General features: G+C 37.9%; 4 protein-coding genes across 6 annotated transcripts; 2 read left to right on the forward strand and 2 right to left on the reverse strand.

The window, feature by feature from the left end:
• Positions 1–67: 67 nt before the first annotated feature.
• Positions 68–2319, reverse strand: LOC306876530 (protein C19orf12 homolog). Of its 2 annotated transcripts, XM_079427801.1 has the most exons (3): positions 2224–2319; positions 1617–1794; positions 68–636 (listed from the first exon to the last, which is right to left on the reverse strand). In XM_079427801.1, the coding sequence occupies exons 2-3, from the start codon at positions 1774–1776 to the stop codon at positions 371–373; spliced, it is 426 nt and encodes a 141-aa protein (XP_079283927.1). In that variant the 5' UTR covers positions 1777–1794; positions 2224–2319; the 3' UTR covers positions 68–370. The 2 variants fall into 2 exon arrangements, with proteins under 2 accessions (XP_079283927.1, XP_079283928.1); XM_079427802.1 differs by having other exon boundaries at positions 199–636; positions 1617–2292.
• Positions 2320–3154: 835 nt separating this feature from the next.
• Positions 3155–7063, forward strand: LOC306874665 (tumor protein p53-inducible nuclear protein 1-like). The gene is made up of 4 exons (XM_079424869.1): positions 3155–3420; positions 4632–4790; positions 5303–5438; positions 6262–7063. Exons 2-4 carry the CDS (start codon positions 4661–4663, stop codon positions 6488–6490), a joined length of 495 nt encoding a protein of 164 aa, XP_079280995.1. The 5' UTR covers positions 3155–3420; positions 4632–4660; the 3' UTR covers positions 6491–7063.
• LOC306874656 (uncharacterized protein F13E9.13, mitochondrial) lies at positions 7004–11494 on the reverse strand. Of its 2 annotated transcripts, none has more exons than XM_079424845.1 (6): positions 10995–11494; positions 10834–10916; positions 9712–9892; positions 9469–9619; positions 9206–9333; positions 7004–7297 (listed from the first exon to the last, which is right to left on the reverse strand). In XM_079424845.1, the coding sequence occupies exons 1-6, from the start codon at positions 11065–11067 to the stop codon at positions 7107–7109; spliced, it is 807 nt and encodes a 268-aa protein (XP_079280971.1). In that variant the 5' UTR covers positions 11068–11494; the 3' UTR covers positions 7004–7106. The 2 variants fall into 2 exon arrangements, with proteins under 2 accessions (XP_079280971.1, XP_079280972.1); XM_079424846.1 differs by having other exon boundaries at positions 7059–7748.
• Positions 11495–11521: 27 nt separating this feature from the next.
• LOC306874674 (G1/S-specific cyclin-E1) lies at positions 11522–17823 on the forward strand. Its single transcript, XM_079424880.1, has 12 exons — positions 11522–11918; positions 12392–12445; positions 12584–12671; positions 12756–12818; positions 13588–13751; positions 14066–14201; positions 15010–15156; positions 15340–15435; positions 15534–15668; positions 16439–16550; positions 16659–16816; positions 17055–17823. Exons 2-12 carry the CDS (start codon positions 12426–12428, stop codon positions 17169–17171), a joined length of 1236 nt encoding a protein of 411 aa, XP_079281006.1. The 5' UTR covers positions 11522–11918; positions 12392–12425; the 3' UTR covers positions 17172–17823.
• Positions 17824–18959: the final 1136 nt, after the last annotated feature.

Here is an 18959-nt window from a genome sequence, read left to right on the forward strand (position 1 = left end):
TTATTGGGATAAAAAAAAAAAAAAAATAACTATTAAAATCATGCAATATGTCATTTTTTTTTTTTTTAAATGCAACTCATTTAATTGTTTAAAAAATATGAAACAAACAATAGGTTACATTTTAACTTCTTAAATGAGAAATAAAATTGTTTTGGTTTTAGCTGCACCATACACAATTTTAACTGAAAACAACCACTTCCACAAATTAACCTGTTTTATTAGAATAACCTGCATTATGCACAGAAATAACTAATTGTTTTCATGAGGCTACAATGTTATACTTTAAAAAGAGTTTGCACAGGAGCTGCAGAGAAAGAAATGAGTACAAAAGCAACAGGATGCAGGACTGAGAACATTAATCCTCTAGTGGTCAGTTTCCATACTGCACTTCAGCCTTCAGCTCTTTTGTGGCGTAAGTAAGGATAGCAGCAAGCACTTGATCTTGCAGAGTGGCACTGCCCATAACCAGAAGAATGAGGCCAGTCACGTCTGTCCAGTCCAGTGTGCCCAATGCACCCATTACATCCGAATACAGTTTCTCCTTATATTTTGGAGGCAGCTCCTTGATGATCTCAGGAAGAGGTTTGAATTGGCCACTGGTCATCCAAGTTCCCAAGAGACCTCCCAAAGTACCACCTAGAGTAAAACAATGTATTAAGAGATGCACAGAATCTTCGTAAGAGTAAATAGCTATAGCTTTGTTACAATTTCAAATAACCATAGGCTCAAATAAATGTTGTGCTTTGATAAACGTATATAAAACTGAAACTTCAAGTGAAAGTGACGTGACGTGGCCAAGTATGATTACCCATACTTGGAATTCGTGCTCTGCATTTAACCCATCCAACGTGCACACACACACAGCAGTGAACACACACACACCGTGAACACACACCCGGAGCAGTGGGCAGCCATTTATGCTGCAGCGCCCGGGGAGCAGTTGGGGGTTCGGTGCCTTGCTCAAGGGCACCTCAGTCGTGGTATTGAGGGTGGAGAGAGCTCTGGACCTTCACTCACCCCACCTACAATTCCTGCCGAACCTGAGACTCTAACCCGCGACCTTTGAGGGTCCGACTCTCTAACCATTAGGCCACAACTTCCCTAACTTTTCTAACTTATTACTTATTACTTTTACTAACTTAAAAAATATTAATCCCAAAGCTTTAGAAATGGCTTTAGAAACTTTTTCACACAGGGCCATGTGGGTTTGGATTTTGTTTTCCCTTCATAAAAAAACCCTTCATTTGAAAACTTCATGTTGTGTTTAATTGTGTTATCTTTGATTAATATTTAAATTAGTTTGATGATCTGAAACATTAAAGTGTGACAAACATGCAAAAAAAATTAAAAACAAGAAGGGGGCCAACACTTTTTCACACCACTGTATGTTTATAATATTTATATATTTGTAATATATATATATATATATCAAATTTATCATTTATAATAATATATATTTTATCTAGTTCGGTGTTGATGGAGTAGCCTATATACTGAAGGCAAAAACGGTTGAGTAACACTGCACTAGGGCATTAAAGATGATGTTATAACACCACCCTGTGATGAAAGTAGATGAAAGTTTGTGGATTGCATGGAAAACAGAGGCATAGACTTACCAACAGCTATTCCAGCTGGGCCTCCAACCATTCCCCCTACAAAAGCACCTCCACCAGCCGCTGCAGCTCCCTTTCCAGAGCTCTTCACGGCTGCTTTCATCTTCCTGCTGGCCGAGACCTCACAGCAAAGCTCCATAACATCATCCACTCGACTGCTCATTGTGATGTCAAGAGAAACCTGGAAATAAACACTAATGGATCGTTTGCCCTTTTACACACAAATGAGAAGAACAGAAATGCACGCTGATATGAAAACATAAATGAAGTACTTTAATCAACGAGTTGTCCATTCACATGCAACATTATCAACTATTTCAAATCATTCCATGATATGCTAATTTAATTGCTCACAGTAATACAGCCTTCATTTAGATTTCACTATTCTGCTAACAAACAATAGAAAAATAAATACTAATTTAAAAACTCTTTTCAGAAATTTGTTAGAAATTCAACATTATTGATTAAACAATTTTATCTAAAAAAAACAACAAACAATAATTAAAATATAGGCTATAATTTTAAAACAAAATATATTTCAATTCACTTTCAGATAATTTTGTCACATATTGATATGATAAAAATTGAAATTCGTTTTTAAAAAGCTTACCTTTTCTTCTTTAAAGAGGAGCTAGAAGACGCCTGTTCCAGTCACTCTGGGTGAAATCAGGGATTGCTCAAGTACATTTGCACACTTCCGCAGTCTGTTCATCTGATGTAGAGCTGCTTGCCATGCGGGCCCCCAGCCCCCTCGCTTTAATTTGTGTTACCACCATGGCCATTAATAGGAACACGACACACGACGCATCTCACACTAATTCATATTAGGTAGATTAGTTTATGCATCTAAGATCCTGTCAGGTCCAAGATAGTCATCCAAATGAGATTAATTCATTTTAAAATGTAATTATTAGGAGATGTTTCTCATAAAGTGTTTTTTTGTTTTTGTCCCCCCCCCCCCCCCCACACATAAACAGGTAAAATAAAATAATTGCCATTGGCTCATGTTATACAGAAGATTGTCCCACGCTGTTTTGGCCTCTAGAGGGCAACATGTGGTGTGTGTCACAACACCACCCTTCAAAGTGACAGAAGTTGAAAGAAAGAAAGATTTAGGCTGCAGGAGCAAAGGTGACGCAAAAAAAGTTAGTTTTTTTAGTCCATACCAAAAGCATAAAAATAAAATGGGGAAAATAGGTTATAAATAAAATGTGTAGTGGTGATAGGGTTGGTCGCCTATAATTATTTTGAGGGGGAAAAAATCATAAATTCATGCTCTAACTTTTCAATGTCCATGTTTTCAGTTGCTGTTTGGCTACACCATGGTGTAGTGTAGTGGGTTACAAGAACAGCCCTCTTTAGTAGCCTACCTAACACTATTTACAAAGTTACATGAATGCTATACAGTGCAAAAGAAAAAGAATGACAAACTTTTAAATAAAATGTCACACTCTTCAGTTCTGAATTTTATACATTGACTGGTTTTAGCTTGCTGTTATATTGTGCAGCACCATGACCAATAAATCAATGTTTTTCTTCAGTGTTGTTTAAGATATCTGTGAACATCTGTGAGACCCAGTGTGTATGTAAACAAGGACATCCGCATGTGCGAATACCACTGTGACGCCAAGCCTCGTGGGCGGGGCTTATCGACGTCAAGTCGAGTACAGTCAAGAACAAGGGGGAGGAGCCTCGGGTACATAAACAAGTCCAGACTGTAGCCTACGCCACAGGAGCGACTGCGACACAATAAAGAGAATACAGAAGCATTCAAGCTGCAAAAAATACTTTTATGACAGCTAATAAGGTGGGCAAACCTTAAACGGTTTTATAATGCTTTTTACCGCATCTTTCTTAAATGACAAATTTATTTGCAGTTTAAAGTGGCCTGTGAATGTGTTTTGTTTTCTCGAGAAAACTAACGTACACTGATCTGTACAGTTTAATTAAGCTGACTACACTCAAATGTGTTTAAACGCTGTTTATTTGTTTATTAAAATGCAAAAGAAAAGCAAAGCAAAAGCATTTTGTTATCCATTAATGTCGTTAGTTTCTTCGATTATCCGTCTATTGAACTATTCTTATGTTTATGGTTAGAGTTATTTCTGTAGATATGAAGAAATGTACAGTCAGTGTTTTACTGTAAACAAGTGTAGGAGCTTTACATGGTCAGGGCTACAGCTGGTCACTCCTTCCTGTCCCACTTCAATGACGTGTGTTGTGGATAATTTTAGGGTATTAATAATAAACATAACAGTGCATAGTTCTTGACTGATGATGAAAAAAAACGAGCAAGAAACATCGTAAACTCGTGTAAAAAATACAAAAAAAATAAAATACAGTAGATGAACCAGCGTTGCCTTTGTTTGGAATTAGAAAAAACAATTCTCATCACCAATATTTCAAATAAATTAAATATATTCAAAAGGGTCTTAAAAAGTGCTATAAACAATTAGTCACGTTGGTTTAAGTCATCTGGTGTGTACAAATAAGTTATCGTTTTAAGTTGGATGCTATTCAAACCTGTAAAAAAAAAAAAAAAAAAAGCCAGTTTTGTGTCTGAACGCTGGACTCAAGTTTGCAACATTACTCCTAGTTTTTGCCTTTAGCAAAGCAGGATGACATGCCTGCACATATCTTATTCTATACAGGAGTACTGATTATCTGATTCATACATGAATTTAATCTAAACTCAAGCTAAATTTAGAAAGGAATGTCAGACAATGTTAAAAATAAGACATCTGTGGAAGGGCACACCGTGTCTCAGTTCAACCAGCTGATACGTGCCAGGTGCTTTAGTTGTACCAGGCCAGCAGAACATGACCTTACATTTAATATTAACATTTAATATTAGCTGTCTACGGTGTCTCATGAGACACTTTGCACGTTACTTTCCATCAACAATTTTAGCAACAGAGGGAAAGATACTTGCATGCAAAATATGGGAAAATATTGCATTGGGGGTCGATTCCACTAGATGGCAACATAACTCTTTTTTGATATATATATTTTTAACAGATAGCGGTCTGACAAAGTCATAACAGAAAATGATCAGTAGATTCCTTGCACAGCTGGTGGGAAGAGAAGAGAAAGACAGCGATGTTGCAGAAGAAACTGAAAACTGTGCGAACCTCCTTGAGTTTGATGATGGAGAATGGGTTATTATAAAGATACACGGTGAGTTACTTTGGTTATACTTTTCAATTACTGATAAAAGGTGACTGATTTTTACAGTAAAGAATAATTCGTAGGTTTATTGATGTAAATTAGTAATCATATCAACTTAGAGTGTCATTACTTTTATTTCTAGCCTCTGTGTGTGTTGGATATACAAGGAAAACCGGCCAGGTCACTAGACATATGAAAACCAATTTTCACCATGGGATAAAAAATTCAAAAGTAATAGTGACATTGTAATAAATAATCAAAAAAGTGTAACATTTAAAAAAAAAATACATGACAAAACTAACCTTGTGTTGAGCAGTTAAAAACAACTTTCATTATTTTGTCTAAATGTATCCTAGTAGTGTGGTGGTTTAATTTCATACACTTGTTTATCTTATCAATCTAAAACTTAAAAAGTAGTCATCTTACTTGTGAAAAAACACAATTAGTCCCAGTCTCCCTCATATTGTACAGCTTACTCAAGTAACGCTATTGAATTGAAGTCATTTATGTTTCCTGTGCAGAGAATCGGTCACTTGGTTCCGCTGACACAGACATTTTTGAGAACCTGTTGATCGAGCACCCCAGCATGTCTGTATACCAAATGAGGCGCGATCAGGAAGACCTTGGCTCAGATGAAGAAACAGAGGACATGGCTAGGTACATTTAACAACAATTACAACTTTTTAGCGAGTATCATTTCTAGTGCTAATATTTATTATTTAAATAACTTAAAATCACATGTTTATATGCTTTATTGTTCAAATGTTTGGTGCTCAGTAAGTTTTTTGTAATGTTTTTGAAAGAAGTCTCATGCTCAACAAGGCTGCAACTCATTAAAAATACAATAAAAACAAAATTTGTGAAATATAATAGTTAAAAATAACTGTTACATTTGAACATAAAATGTAATTTATTCCTGACAAAAGATATTTGTGTAATTTTTCAGCATCATTACTTCAGTCTTCATTGTCTCATTCTAATATTCTGATTTGGAAACATTTATTATTAGTTTTGAAAACAGGTTTGCTTAGTATAAGCAAAAACCAAATTTTTTGTGGAAACTTATTTTATTATAATATATATTATTATCAATATAAAGTTTAAAAGAACAGCACTTATTTGAAATATGAATCTTTGTCACTTTTGATTCAATGCATCCTTACCGAATAAAATTATTGATTTCTTTTAAAAAACTTAAACTTTAAATCTTACTGGCCTTCATGGTAGTGTAAATAAGATGTGTACGAAATTATCTATTAAACAATATTTTATAAACACACACACAAGCTAGGTCTGTGGATTGAATTTGAGAATCGCATTCCATATGGGCCACATTTATGGCTCCAGGCATAAGCACAAAAGTCATACCCAAATAATATGAAGAAAACAAATCCATTGATGTCACACTGATATGTAACCTATATATCCATGTTGTAACTGTGGTTATGTTGGCTCGTGATTTGTCAATCTACCCCTTTAGGCCTGTGCCAATCAGACGTCACGTTTCTTGGCGGTTAGCTGCATGGGGCAGCCCCTTGCCCTGCAGCACCATTCTGCTCTCATTGCATCGTGCCAGACTCTATAATGAGCACAGAAAGCTGACCCGTGGTGCCCTCAACAGGCAGAACCTCGCAAGAACATGCCATTCACCTTCAGAGCGCCGCTATGGCTACTGCAAACAGCCCACTCAGCGCCTGTACAACTATTGAGAAAAATCAATTGCATCTGAAACCACTGAACAACCAGTCTTGTGATAAATTAATAGTCTTTTTAAAGGGGTATGTTTGCAAATCGTGCCATGAAACCATTCCCCTATGAGACTAGTATGGTTTAAGAAAAACATTTTGATAAATGCAGTGCGTTATTATCTTAGGGAGAAAGTCTCACTGATAGTCTGACACTGAAATAACTCTGAAAAGCATGTGTTAAAAAATTGCAAGTGAGTTGCATTAATAGTCTAGGATTTAAACGTTTTAATACAGTGTAATGATGTGTGTGTGCTTCTATTTTAGTTTAGCTGTGACTGGTGAATGAATATTAACTAAAAAAAAAAAGAGCCTAAAATAAATTGAAAACTGTACAAGACAATGCATTATTTTTACATTAAATATTAAGGTGATACTCACATGACAAAGCGATATGCTGTGATTTACTGCCAGTGATTTATAGTGTTCATAACCGTTATTTGACTTTGTATATTTAAATGCCTTTTTGGTGTTTTTTATCTTCAAGAATGTATTTGATAAAACCTTTTAAAAAGTGAAAAATAAATATTTTATCTTCACATTGCTTATATTTATTTTTACACAATTTGAATTAAAACAGTTACTCCCGAAGTTCATGCATCTTCCCCATGAACCTTTTGACTCTCTCAGCATCCACACCATTTGCCCAGTAACCTCCTTTCTTGAAATGGGAGCCAATGATCATGGCACTTGCTTGAAGGTAGTGCTCCACATTATCATGGGTTACACCAGAGCCGATGAGAACAGGGATCCGGACAGACTGGGTTACCTCTGTTACACAAATAGGGCTCAGAAAACGGGTCGGCAGAACACGAGTGTGAGAACATCTTTCAGCTACATGCATGCATAAAAATACAAAAACACGTTGTTCCTTCATTGTAATGAGGATTCTGGCAGACTGTGGCTCATCCTCCATCTGACAGCTTCCCCAGTCCAATGGATCAGAACTAAGGGAGGCAATAGGCACAAGTCCAAAGTAGGCAGCAGGGCAGTGGCAGACTAGGCTGGACCTGGTTTTCATGCCTATGTTTACAGCCTTCCATGATCACCAGCCATCTGGAAGTGGGATTTAAAATAGCTGGCAGCGCTGGTGTCTATGTTAGCCTATACAAGGCCACTGGCTTTGAGGGAGGGCAATAAGCAGGCCGGGGCTGTGCAGCATCCTGTCTGCCCAAGGACACCACTGTTTTTAAGGACTGACACACCTGGCTGATGGGCTCCACTAGATATTAGAAGCAGATTAACCTCTAAATTAGCAGATTAACCTCTGAATGGGACTGAACACTGAGAGTGTAACACAAAAGTGCATTAGTGTTAAAGCTGTACAGCTTTGCTCACCAGGGCTCCATTTGTTTGATAAATAATACAGTAAAAACAGTACTATTGTGAAATTATGCCCAATTTAAAATAAGTGTTTTATATTTTAATATATTTAGTTATTAATTCCTGTGGTGGACATGCTGAATTTTCAGCAGCTATTACGTCAGTCTTCTGTGTCACATGATCCTCTAGAAATTATGCTATTTTGATGCTCAAGATAAAAAAAATAAAAAATCTTATCAATGTTGAAAACAGTTATGCTGCTTAATATTTTTGTGGAAACCGTGAAATTTTTTTCAGCATCTCTGATGAATAGAAAGTTAAAAAGAATTGTATTAATGAACTGTATCAATGTAAAAGTCCTTAGTAATATTTTTGTGCAAAAGTATTAATTTTCTCTATAAAAAAATGTTAAAGGCAGTGTTGGAGTGTAAAAGGACATGGAAAAGCAAAAGGCTAATGTCCTGTTAACTCAGGCATCATGCTGGTCACATGAAAGCCCTGGAAAATTGTTTGTGTGGCACTGTACACATGTTGTTGACCATTTATGAAATAGGTCAAACAGCATCCTGTCTTTGCAGGCTACTGTTCATTCTATTTGTTTTTCTGTATGATAAACTGATCTCGATAAGACACCTCGATGAATGATGTTTGTATCAGTAAATATCTAATTAGCAATAGCGCTAGTTTGATTTTATTTTGTGAGCTGTTAGGAAGCTGCAGACAAATGTCAGGATGACATATGAGATAAGCTGGTTTGTACTGTGCCAGATCAAAGTTGCCTACTTGAAACATGCACAGCATACTAGGATGGCCACAGTATGGCCTAATTAATACATCAAATACAAAAGTTATACTACCGTTCAAAAATTTAAACATCCTGAAAGATACATAACACAATAAATGTTTAAAAAATATTAGCCTTTCCTGTAGCTCAAATAGTAGAGCATGCGCTAGCAATGCCAAGATCATGGGTTCGATTCCCAGGGAAGGCAAGAGATTCCAAGATTGGAGTAATGACTGCTGAAAATTAAACTGCCAAAGGAAAAACAAAGCATTTTAATATATATTAAAATAGAGCAAAGATATTTTAAAATTGTAATAATATTGCATAATATTACTGTTTTACTGTATTTTGATCAAATAAATGCAACCTAGGTGAGCATAATAGGCGTCTTTTGAAAACATTTTAAAAACTTGCCAACTTTTAAATGCTGTGCATTGAATAAAATGACATACTGGATAGCATCACAATTTATTTAATGATATAATGAAGATTTAAGTATGCAACATAAAAATACACACACTACTTTTACAGTCACATTAAAGTGTATCAAGCCATTAGGCTGCCTGACTCACCCCTCAGTTCCTCTGGATCAGCATGCGCTCCAGTGGCAGTTCCTGTGACGATGACTCCATCAGAGAGGAAGAACTCCGCTGCTTGGGCCGTCTCAGCTATGCTGACATCTGAAGTTAGGGCATGAGCACTGTAATGACCGTTTTCAAATATAACTCATGTGATCATGTGACATAATAACACCGAAACCACCACAGTGTGTTGTGCCTCTTTTAGAGCTCTGTGTCCAGCCAGCTGCAAGCAACGTACTCGTATCTGATCATACCTGTGCTTCTTCTTGATGTCTGTAAAGATCTGAATATGCTCTGCTCCAATGTGTCTGCGGTAGCGCAGCAGCTCACCAGCACAAGCATTTAACAGGCCTTCATCTGCAACATGTGAGAACACAAACCCCTCTGCACGAATGAAATCCAGCCCTGTGGAGAAGTTAATATTCATTAAATGTCTTGCCAGAGAATACTTTGGTTTGAAATGGCATTCGTGATGGCTTGTACAGTCATGTGAACACCTGAGGCCAGGGCAGCAGCCAATGCTGATTGGTTTGCAGCTGAGAGAATCTGAACACCAAGCGGCCAAGAAGGATACAGCCCCCTGACTGCTGCACACACAGCTGTCATGGATGCACACACTTCTGGACCCACCTCAAGGGTGTATGGAATATCATGCATATTTTCAATGATTAGCCCATCCTGTCAAAGACAGAATTGTCTGAAATTAGGAATCACACTTTGAACACACTGGCCAGAAACACAACTGACAAAGGTAAAATCCAAAGTCTAATATATACAAGACTTCTTTTGGTGTAATTTCGTTCAGTCTCATTTGAAATAACATGGAAAAAGATCTCCTAAAGAACGCAAGGTATGGGCCTTGCAGGCACCCGTACTGGCTAGAAGCGACGAGTAGTACAACTACTTTTCTGACTCGTTTCCACCAATCGATTCTTTTGAACAGCAAAAAAGAACCGCTTGAAAAACTCTTACAAAAACTTTCCACCAAAGTCATATGCCATTTTCGAGATTACATTAATAAAGTTGTTTATTGCAATTTCATGTTCAGTCCTAGTTCATGTTTACACCAAGAACGATAAATATACTGATGTTTACACCAACGAAAGATAATGTGCTGTTTATTACAGGCGCGCGTTATTGCTTAAGTTCTTAAAGCGGATCGCTATCAATATTTTATTATCAGTTGAAAGAAAATAGTTATTTAGGAAAGTGATTGGATTCCCACGATATCGTTCCTCTGTGTCGTTATCGTTATAGTTGTTTGGACTTTACCACATTCTCAAGAGGATGATTATTAAAACGTTATAATTAATAACTGTCATCATTATGCATTTTAAGTAACTTTTTACCCCATCAGTCCAATCCTGGGTTCACTATCAAATGCTCCTGTGTTCTTGACTCATTACGACTCTGTGGAAGATGATTCTCTGTTCAATGAGTCAGAATCTCACCGGTTCATGAATCATTTGAACCGATGCCAAGATCCGACACCCGTTATTCATGGAACAGATTCAAATGATTCATTCACCGCTAATAAGCTTTCGAATATGAGAAAGCGCGATATGATTATAATTCTTTGCTGATATATACATTACATCTCACTTATATTGAACACATACAAGTCCTGCGTGGTGGTAAATGTCCGCCTGTCGACATGCCTGCTCTGAGATCTCAGAGATAGTTGCGCGGTTCAAGGGGGTTCCTGCCAAAGAAATAAATTAAGAGTTCCAATGTTTCTTCTCTGTTAAGTTTGTACTGGTGACATAAATGCGTTAATTACCTGGCAAGGCTCCGACGTGAATCATGCCTATGACATTTGATTTTAAGCGCCCGAAAAGATTGAAAAACTTCATTTCTTCAGTGAACAAACCCCAGATCTGTGTGTTTTGATGGTCATGTGACTGCTCAAAGGTTATATTAGTGATAGAAAGTGCGGATTTAATGACCACACCCAAGCTACATGTATTAAATCCTCTACATGAGCACGTAAAAAAATACACATTTGATACGCAGCTGTATATTGTAGTATATAAGGGGGCGCCAGTCAATAGTGAAACTGGTTTGCCTGCGGAACCAGAAAAATGCGCTATATCCCCGTGACAACACTTGACATCTCAAACAGCCAGCCCAGCACAGCCAAAACATTGCATTTTATATGTTACCAACACAACAGCGTGATAAAATCCAACTATTTAGACCAAACACTCGGATTGTTTACTTCTCGAGCTTGCTAGCCATGTGCTCGACGCACTTCCGCTACCTCGGTACCGCCCCCCAAGTGACGTCTTCAAACACACGCCTCATTTTGCCGGCAAAATGTTCACGTTTCTAAACTTTGTTTTATTGACATTAAATATTTGAAGAATAACGTCGGGATTTCGCGTGCTGGCTTGTGCTGGTGTCAGTCCCCCAGCGGCACCGATCGCAGGGTTTCGCTGTTGTTGTAGCAGAGCGGGGATTTTAAATGACCCGCGTTGACGGCCCCTTTTAACGACTGCTGGCGGGTTATAAGACAAGGCGCAAAATTACTGGCGCCAGCTCAGAGCGAGTGGACTCCGGAACACATCACAGCTTAGCCATATGCTGCCTGTTTACAGATTATTGGAGCAGTTTTACTAAATAATGCTTTGTGTGACACCATCCTAACTTTTGCATTCGAGGACATCCGTGGAGAGAAGGCATTTTCAGAGAGCATCACAATAAGGTACGGGCGTTGCACAAGCGTGGGGTTATTGTTAAAGATCGGGAAAAGTAACACTAAACTTGTAAAATGCATTAAAGGGGTTTGGGGAAGCAAATTTGGGAATATCGGATTGCAGAGACTTTAGTTTCTTGCTTTAAGATGCTTCGAGAGCGGGTTCAATGAAATGAGGAATAATGATTGGCTCGGCCATTTTCTGCCTCCCATGGGTAGAGCTAAGCAAACGTGTAGTTTTAATACAAACGATAGAAATATGACCATGCACTGGGGTTTCTTTGAAAATATAGACTGTGAAGTGCCTATATCTGGGGTTTTGAAGTGATTGGTTGTGTTTTTCGTGTAGTTTTGACCTCTTGAACATTGTGCCCAGCTCTGTTTCCCCGCGCCCAAACGCTTTGTGAAGACTTGCATGAGGGGGGTTGGGATTAAACGCCACAAATCGGACATTTTTATAAAGTAACATTTTTATATTGTAGGCTCTCGACACTCAAGAAGGTCATACGCGGGGATATGATGCCAAGCAAGAAAGTGTAAGTTTAGTTTCTTTTTAAGGCGGTTTTGACCATCGTTGTGCATGGAAAAGTTGCAGCAGCGAGTTAGCCCAGTTACTGCCTTTCACGGAGTTTCAGGTCAATGTGGAAATGTAACAATATCATTTTTCGATGCAGGCTACGAACAGAGCAGGTTAACACTACAGATGAAGCTCCTATAACTATTTCAGTGCGTCTCAGGAAGAGAAAAGCAGACGTGGCTATTGTAAGGACACCGTTCTTCAACTAATACTTGCACTAAAAACTCTTAAAGATGAAGTCTCTGACTGTTTTGTTTTTCAATTTTCAGCATTTACAAGATCCAGATGAAGAGATCACAGAGATGACAAGAAAGAAACCATGTGCTTCCCAGGTATAAATGAGTCATGACTGGTGTGTGTGTGTGTGTCCAAAGGCCTCGCCAGGCATGGCATATCATTAACCTAACTAATTTCACTTTTATTTTAGTCCCTTCTGTTAATTGCAGAGTGATGTATAATGAGACTTGTGTCTAAAATGTACTGAAATTGTTCAATACGATCTGTGGTAAATGTATACATAGATTTTGAACCCAATATCAAGGCCATAACAGTGTTTTGGACAATGTCTTTTTGGATGGAGTGAGGCAAAGTTGTAATGGTCTTTTATTATTTAAAGGAATCAAATTAAATCTTAATGGTTTTAAGGGAATAAATGAAGAACTCTTGTCAAGTAATACATGTTTAGCTACTTGTGTCTTACCTCACAATCTTTCACTGTTAAACTGAAACTGGAATTCATGTTTGGTACCTGTAAACAATATCTGCCTGTTTTATATATTTTTGAGACCGCTGTTGTAGACCAGTCTAAAAATGTACATTTTTAAAACATTGTCAACAACCCGAACACAGTCAAGTTAATTAAATGTCTATGCTGGTCACAGCCCTGCGAAATAATATATTTATCAACAGCCACCTTTTAATCGTGAGTGGTTAGGGTTGATGTCATGGCTTGAATTTACATAGCAAGTTGTTTTTGTGTCTTGGAAGGTCCTTTTCAAAATGCCAGAGGGTGGGCTGTTGTATTTGTTTATATCGGTTAGAGCGCTTACCTGTTTTTTTTGTTTTTGGTTCGTTCTTCTCTCCTCTTGTCCTCCTGCACAGGCCTGCTGGAATCCTAACACCGGTTACACAAGCCCATGCAGGCGGATCCCCACACCTGATGAGGTCGAGGAACCGGTTGCTGTTGGCAGCATGGGATTCACACAGTATGCCTCAGAAAACATTTTTGTCACCCCAACGCGCTCTACCCCTCTGCCGGCCCTCTGGTGAGAGATTTATGACTTTTCGAACTTTAAGATGTTAGATTGAGATGTCTAAAAAAATTTGCCAGTAGAATATCTTGTCTGACAAGAATCCTTAACGCGGTTTTAACGACTGTGCTGTGATTATGCATGGTGTTAAATGTAAAAGTTAACATTTCTAAAGATTTGTCGACGTATCAGCATTAATCTTCAGCCCAACCCACTTGGAGTTTTATTTATTCATTCAGACAAAATGTTGCTTTTGTTCTATCATATCAATAGGTGGATCAGTTGTTTTGGAACGTTACATGCAGTAATTTTATTGTAATTTCACACAGCTGGGCAAGCAGAGATGATGTGTGGAACAACCTGCTCAGAAAAGACAAGCTCTACCTGCGAGATACGCATGTTATGGAGAGACATCCAAATCTCCAACCCAAAATGAGAGCGATTCTGCTGGATTGGCTAATGGAGGTTTGTAATCATTGTTTAACCATTCACACGTCTTAATCTCATTAAGAGGGGTGGGGACACTACAAGCTCCCTCGTTCTCGTCTAAACCTCAAGTTGTTTACTAAACCTGAGAACTTGGGGAACAGCCTTTTCTTAAATTTAAAAACTAATTACAAGTACAGCCCAAAGTACACTTTGCTTTTGATGCAAACACTCCATCCATTTGATGGCATGCCTGATCAACACAGTGCACAAGGATGAAATGTTCTTGTCTGCATGTTTGTGGTATCCAGAAACTGATTAAAAATATATTTTAGTGCGTGTCTTGCTGCATTCACATGCTATTGGAATTATCGTGAATGAGTTTCCTACTTAGAAATTGGACATGAACTAGTCTTATTTTCAACTGGGAAACTTGTAGGTCATTTTGATACTGAAGTTTCTGAGTTGGGCGAGCCATGAGCTTTTTAAAAATGGCATATGAGAGAAACGTAGCTGTAGTACTGTGAACAGTTTTTCTCACAACACCTACATTGCTTTCTCCTGTCATTAGTCTTGTGTATATAAATAACCATTTAATGCATATTGTATGTATTGAACACAGCAAAAATGGCATTTATTTGGCTGAAAATTAGGAATCAGCAAGCTGAAAACCTTTTTTTTTTTTTTTTTTAATAACTGTTACAGCCCTAAAACACATGCACTGAATGCTTATCCTAACATGTGCATAAAGGTTAAATTTTCTGGAAATTATTTTTTTCTTAAAAATAGAGAACTGTTGTATGGTGGCTTTTGACACTCAATGAACTGTGCTGTTTTGTTTTTTCAGGTATGTGAGGTGTACAAGTTACACCGTGAGACATTTTACTTGGGTCAGGATTACTTTGATCGCTTCATGGCCACACAAGACAATGTTCTCAAAACAACACTACAGCTTGTTGGCATCTCCTGTCTCTTCATCGCTGCCAAAATGGAGGTATGTTCTACCTGTAGATGCCTTTATATTTCAGCCTGAACTCTTTGAGAAGGATTGTAATATCTTTGCAGTGTAATTTTGCATTTTAAAAACTTGTTTCAAAGTGGAAGGGCTTCATTTGTCTGAATGTTGTAAGCTTGAAATGTAATAAGACGTAATTATTTATTTTATTTTTTTCCAAAGGAAATTTACCCTCCTAAGGTGCATCAGTTTGCTTACGTTTCTGATGGGGCCTGCACAGAGGATGGCATTCTTAGCATGGAGATTATCATCATGAAGGTATATCATCATTTAATCTCAGTACTGTGCCTAAACCTGCAGCCCTGCTGCTTGTATGATGTATTGGACTACTCTTTACACAATTTGTTGTTCCTCAGGAGTTGAATTGGAGTTTGAGTCCTTTAACCCCAGTTGCTTGGCTCAACATCTACATGCAGATGGCCTATCTAAAGGAGACTGCTGAAGTTCTCATGGCCCAGTACCCACAGGCTACATTTGTGCAGATTGCAGAAGTAAGACGCCACAATTAATCACATTAAAATCACAATATGGTGTGTAACTATATTTACCACAAAAGACTCTGGTTCAATTACATTTATATTCTGCACATGTTGTGGCTGCAGCGTGAAGGCTTGAAACCGTTACGCAGGCTACTGATTTTAGCTTTCTTAAAGCTGCCCCCAGTATGTGAATGCACCCTACAAAGTCCATCTGTGGAGCTGCACTGAAAATGTGCTTTAAAGGCCTAATCCACCCCAAAAAAATGATGTAATTTAGTCCCCCTGTAATTCAAAACCTGTATGAATGACTGACTTCTGTGGAACGTGAAAGCTGTTTTGAGAAAAGTGTCCATAGAGTGGATACCACAAACATGTTACTTGTGTTCTTCTGTGGAAGATGATATTTTGAATCAAGTCATACAGGTTTGGCATGAGGGATATCCCGCTGGATATCCTGTTTGACAAAAGTCTTCCAAACTCTAGACATTGTTCAGTCCAAGTTACTGTTCCTTTACCACAGTTGCAATGAGGAACATCTTTAAAACTTGTGAACTACACACTTTAAATTCCAAGGTATTTTGTTAGTTTTTCTTTAAAGGGCTTGAGGGTTGAAAGCTGTGAACCTACAGCAGAAATGTTAGCGTGTTTGCAACAACAAAAAAATTACTCCTGTTAAACTGTCCACAGTGTCCAGTAAAAGAAAATCACAGATTGTTTATAACTTTGTGTTGTGGATGTGTCTTTCTTTTATGATTTACTTATTGTGGCTTCTTTACTTTTAGCTTTTGGATCTGTGTATACTGGATGTAAGAAGTCTGGAGTTCTCTTATGGCCTTCTCGCTGCTTCTGCACTCTTCCACTTTTCTTCTCTAGAGCTAGTGATGAAAGTTTCAGGTATGATTTTTTTTTTTTTTGTGAATTTCTTCTCAGTGGCTCTGTTCATTTGAGCATGTACATCAATTGACTTGCTTGGAAGTGACCTTTTGATTTATTTGGTTTCAGGGCTGAAGTGGTGTGACTTGGAGGAGTGTGTGAGATGGATGGTCCCTTTCGCCATGTCAATCCGTGAAGCAGGCAGCTCAGCCCTCAAGACATTCAAAGGAATAGCAGCAGATGATATGCACAATATCCAGACCCATGTGCCTTATTTGGAATGGCTGGTAAGTTTACTTTGTTTTAATCCTTTAAGCTTAGTTTGTCTTAAATTGGGTTTTAGTCTGTTTATTTGTATATAATATTTGTGTGCGTGTATTCATGTACAAACTAAAATTGGGCTTAAAAAGGTGCATCTATCTTGTTCTCACTACAGAATTTTGCACAAATTTTCCCCAGCCGCAACATTTGCTGCTTTCACTTCCTCTGGCCTAAAGTTTTCTTGTTTCTTGTCTTATTTTTCAGGGAAGGGTGCACTCGTATCAGCTAGTGGATATTGAGAGCAGTCAGAGATCTCCAGTTCCCTGTGGAGTGCTCACACCACCACCCAGCAGTGAGAAGCCCGAGAGCACGGTCTCCTGACTTCGTTAATGTATGGAATAGGACACGACCCTGACTGATGAGTTTAAATGAAAATCAACAAATCAATGGCATTACAGCTTAAACCCAAGCATCAATTCACATGCGTCTGCATAAGACTCAAGACCAAAAAGTCTTATGCGTTTTTTTTTTTTTTTTTTTTTCATGTGAGACTTGAAAGACCTGAAATTTCTTTTGTTTTAATTGTCCAAAGGTTTGGCATTTTTATTTTATTTTATTTTTTTTATTTTTGTTTACAAATGTAGACTACCTGCCAAAATCTCAGAGCTACTTCTGGCTCTGATTGCTGCTAAAAGAGGGTGGGACTGAAGCAGATGGAAAGATGACCACAGAGATCCCCACACAAATATGGGCATGGGTTTCTGTGGCTCAGGTTGCCATTTGGACCAGCAAAATCCTGACAGGTTGTCAATGGGGACTTGAGTCTCCAATGCCAGAAAGGACCAGAGAAATCACCAGCTTCAGAAGCTAGGACTCAGATTTTATATTTAAGATTTTCCTCTGGTCGCCTTCTAAGTGTTTGTAACCAAATTTGACCATTCACTTTTTATAGGTTTGTTTTTAAACAAGATGCTGCTACATTTGTCTATATCATATGTCTAAATAAAGCCACTGTCTCAGACAGTTTTTACGTATACCATGCTGATGTTTCTTAATTTGTATAAATTACTAATTGTGACTTGATTTTAAAATTGTGTAACACAATGTCTTATGTCGACTATACTTTTTTTTTAAAAAATGTTTTTAATGTTATTGTAAATATATCAAAAACTTAAATGAAATATAATGTTTTTAACAATTCTAAATTTGTCAGTGAAACAAGACCGATGAGCACTGTAGAAATTAAGGCATTGCAAAAAAAACAATAATTTAGATGGAAACTATTTTTAATTTCCCAACAAGGCTACACCCTGTAGTGCGCCGCATTAAACTTAATGTGAAAAACTCAAGCATGTGTAATTTGACATGCACGTAAAGCAGCCTGATTTGGCTGTGAATGGAACTGGAATAATTGAATTACGAACAGCCTTATATCTACGTTGATCTAATCATTAAAGAGCAATCCATGCAAACTGTAGCAAAAAAAAAAGTGCACTTGCAGGCTGTCTTACAACACGAGTCAAAAATAGCAGATGCATCACATATGAGATCTATGAAACGTCACAAAATGGTGAACAGGGCCTGTAATGGCTGTCTCGCTTGTGCATCTACATACACAGTGCCCTCTGCTTGCAGTCTGAGAACGAGTGTTACGGAGAGACCTAGGACATGATCCACTAGATGTCAGTGTGATGCTTTGTCTATCACGATCAGAAGGCTGGACTTGAGGTCTGTGAGCTCCTCAACAGCTGCTGCTGAGACAAGGGTAATTCATTACATAGCACACTGACAATCGCTCTGCTGCCTTGGTCTGGCAGTGTTTGGGTGCTGTGCTGGTGACTGGAATCTGCTTAAGGCAATTTTGGTTTTGGCTTTATTATTTCAGTTATTGAAAATGGCAAACTGCTGAATATGCTTTGCATTATTTCAGTGAAGCATTACATGCATACATTGTTTCAATACAAACTATTCTCAAACAATGACCATTGTGTATCATACAATGCAGACCGAGGTAATTACAAAAACCTCATGTTTTATGTTATAAAAGGGGTTTGGAGATGAGGTACATGAAAGCTTCTCAACGTGAACGATCAACTCCTAGCAGCTTTGTGTCCCTCATGCTAAGCTCTTAACCTTCCTCATGTTGACAGTGAATGGAGTCCCACGTCA

This window comes from Barbus barbus, assembly GCF_936440315.1.
Source record: "Barbus barbus genome assembly, chromosome: 1".
NCBI classification, from domain to species: domain Eukaryota; kingdom Metazoa; phylum Chordata; class Actinopteri; order Cypriniformes; family Cyprinidae; genus Barbus; species Barbus barbus.

What these genes read in the sequence shown, in the direction of transcription:
- LOC306874656 (XM_079424845.1), bottom strand. Translation starts at nt 11,067, where the DNA reads ATGAAGTTTTTCAATCTTTTCGGGCGCTTAAAATCAAATGTCATAGGC. An exon ending in TCACGTCGGAGCCTTGCCAG is followed by an intron (nt 10,917 to 10,994) that starts GTAATTAACGCA and finishes TTTCTTTGGCAG; the next exon opens with GAACCCCCTTGAACCGCGCA. An exon ending in TTTACCACCACGCAGGACTT is followed by an intron (nt 9,893 to 10,833) that starts GTATGTGTTCAA and finishes TGTCTTTGACAG; the next exon opens with GATGGGCTAATCATTGAAAA.
- LOC306876530 (XM_079427801.1), bottom strand. Translation starts at nt 1,776, where the DNA reads ATGAGCAGTCGAGTGGATGATGTTATGGAGCTTTGCTGTGAGGTCTCG. An exon ending in CCCAGCTGGAATAGCTGTTG is followed by an intron (nt 637 to 1,616) that starts GTAAGTCTATGC and finishes GTTTTACTCTAG; the next exon opens with GTGGTACTTTGGGAGGTCTC.
- LOC306874665 (XM_079424869.1), top strand. Translation starts at nt 4,661, where the DNA reads ATGATCAGTAGATTCCTTGCACAGCTGGTGGGAAGAGAAGAGAAAGAC. An exon ending in GGTTATTATAAAGATACACG is followed by an intron (nt 4,791 to 5,302) that starts GTGAGTTACTTT and finishes TTTCCTGTGCAG; the next exon opens with AGAATCGGTCACTTGGTTCC. An exon ending in GAAACAGAGGACATGGCTAG is followed by an intron (nt 5,439 to 6,261) that starts GTACATTTAACA and finishes CTACCCCTTTAG; the next exon opens with GCCTGTGCCAATCAGACGTC.
- LOC306874674 (XM_079424880.1), top strand. Translation starts at nt 12,426, where the DNA reads ATGATGCCAAGCAAGAAAGT. An exon ending in TGCTGGATTGGCTAATGGAG is followed by an intron (nt 14,202 to 15,009) that starts GTTTGTAATCAT and finishes TTGTTTTTTCAG; the next exon opens with GTATGTGAGGTGTACAAGTT. An exon ending in CATTTGTGCAGATTGCAGAA is followed by an intron (nt 15,669 to 16,438) that starts GTAAGACGCCAC and finishes CTTTACTTTTAG; the next exon opens with CTTTTGGATCTGTGTATACT.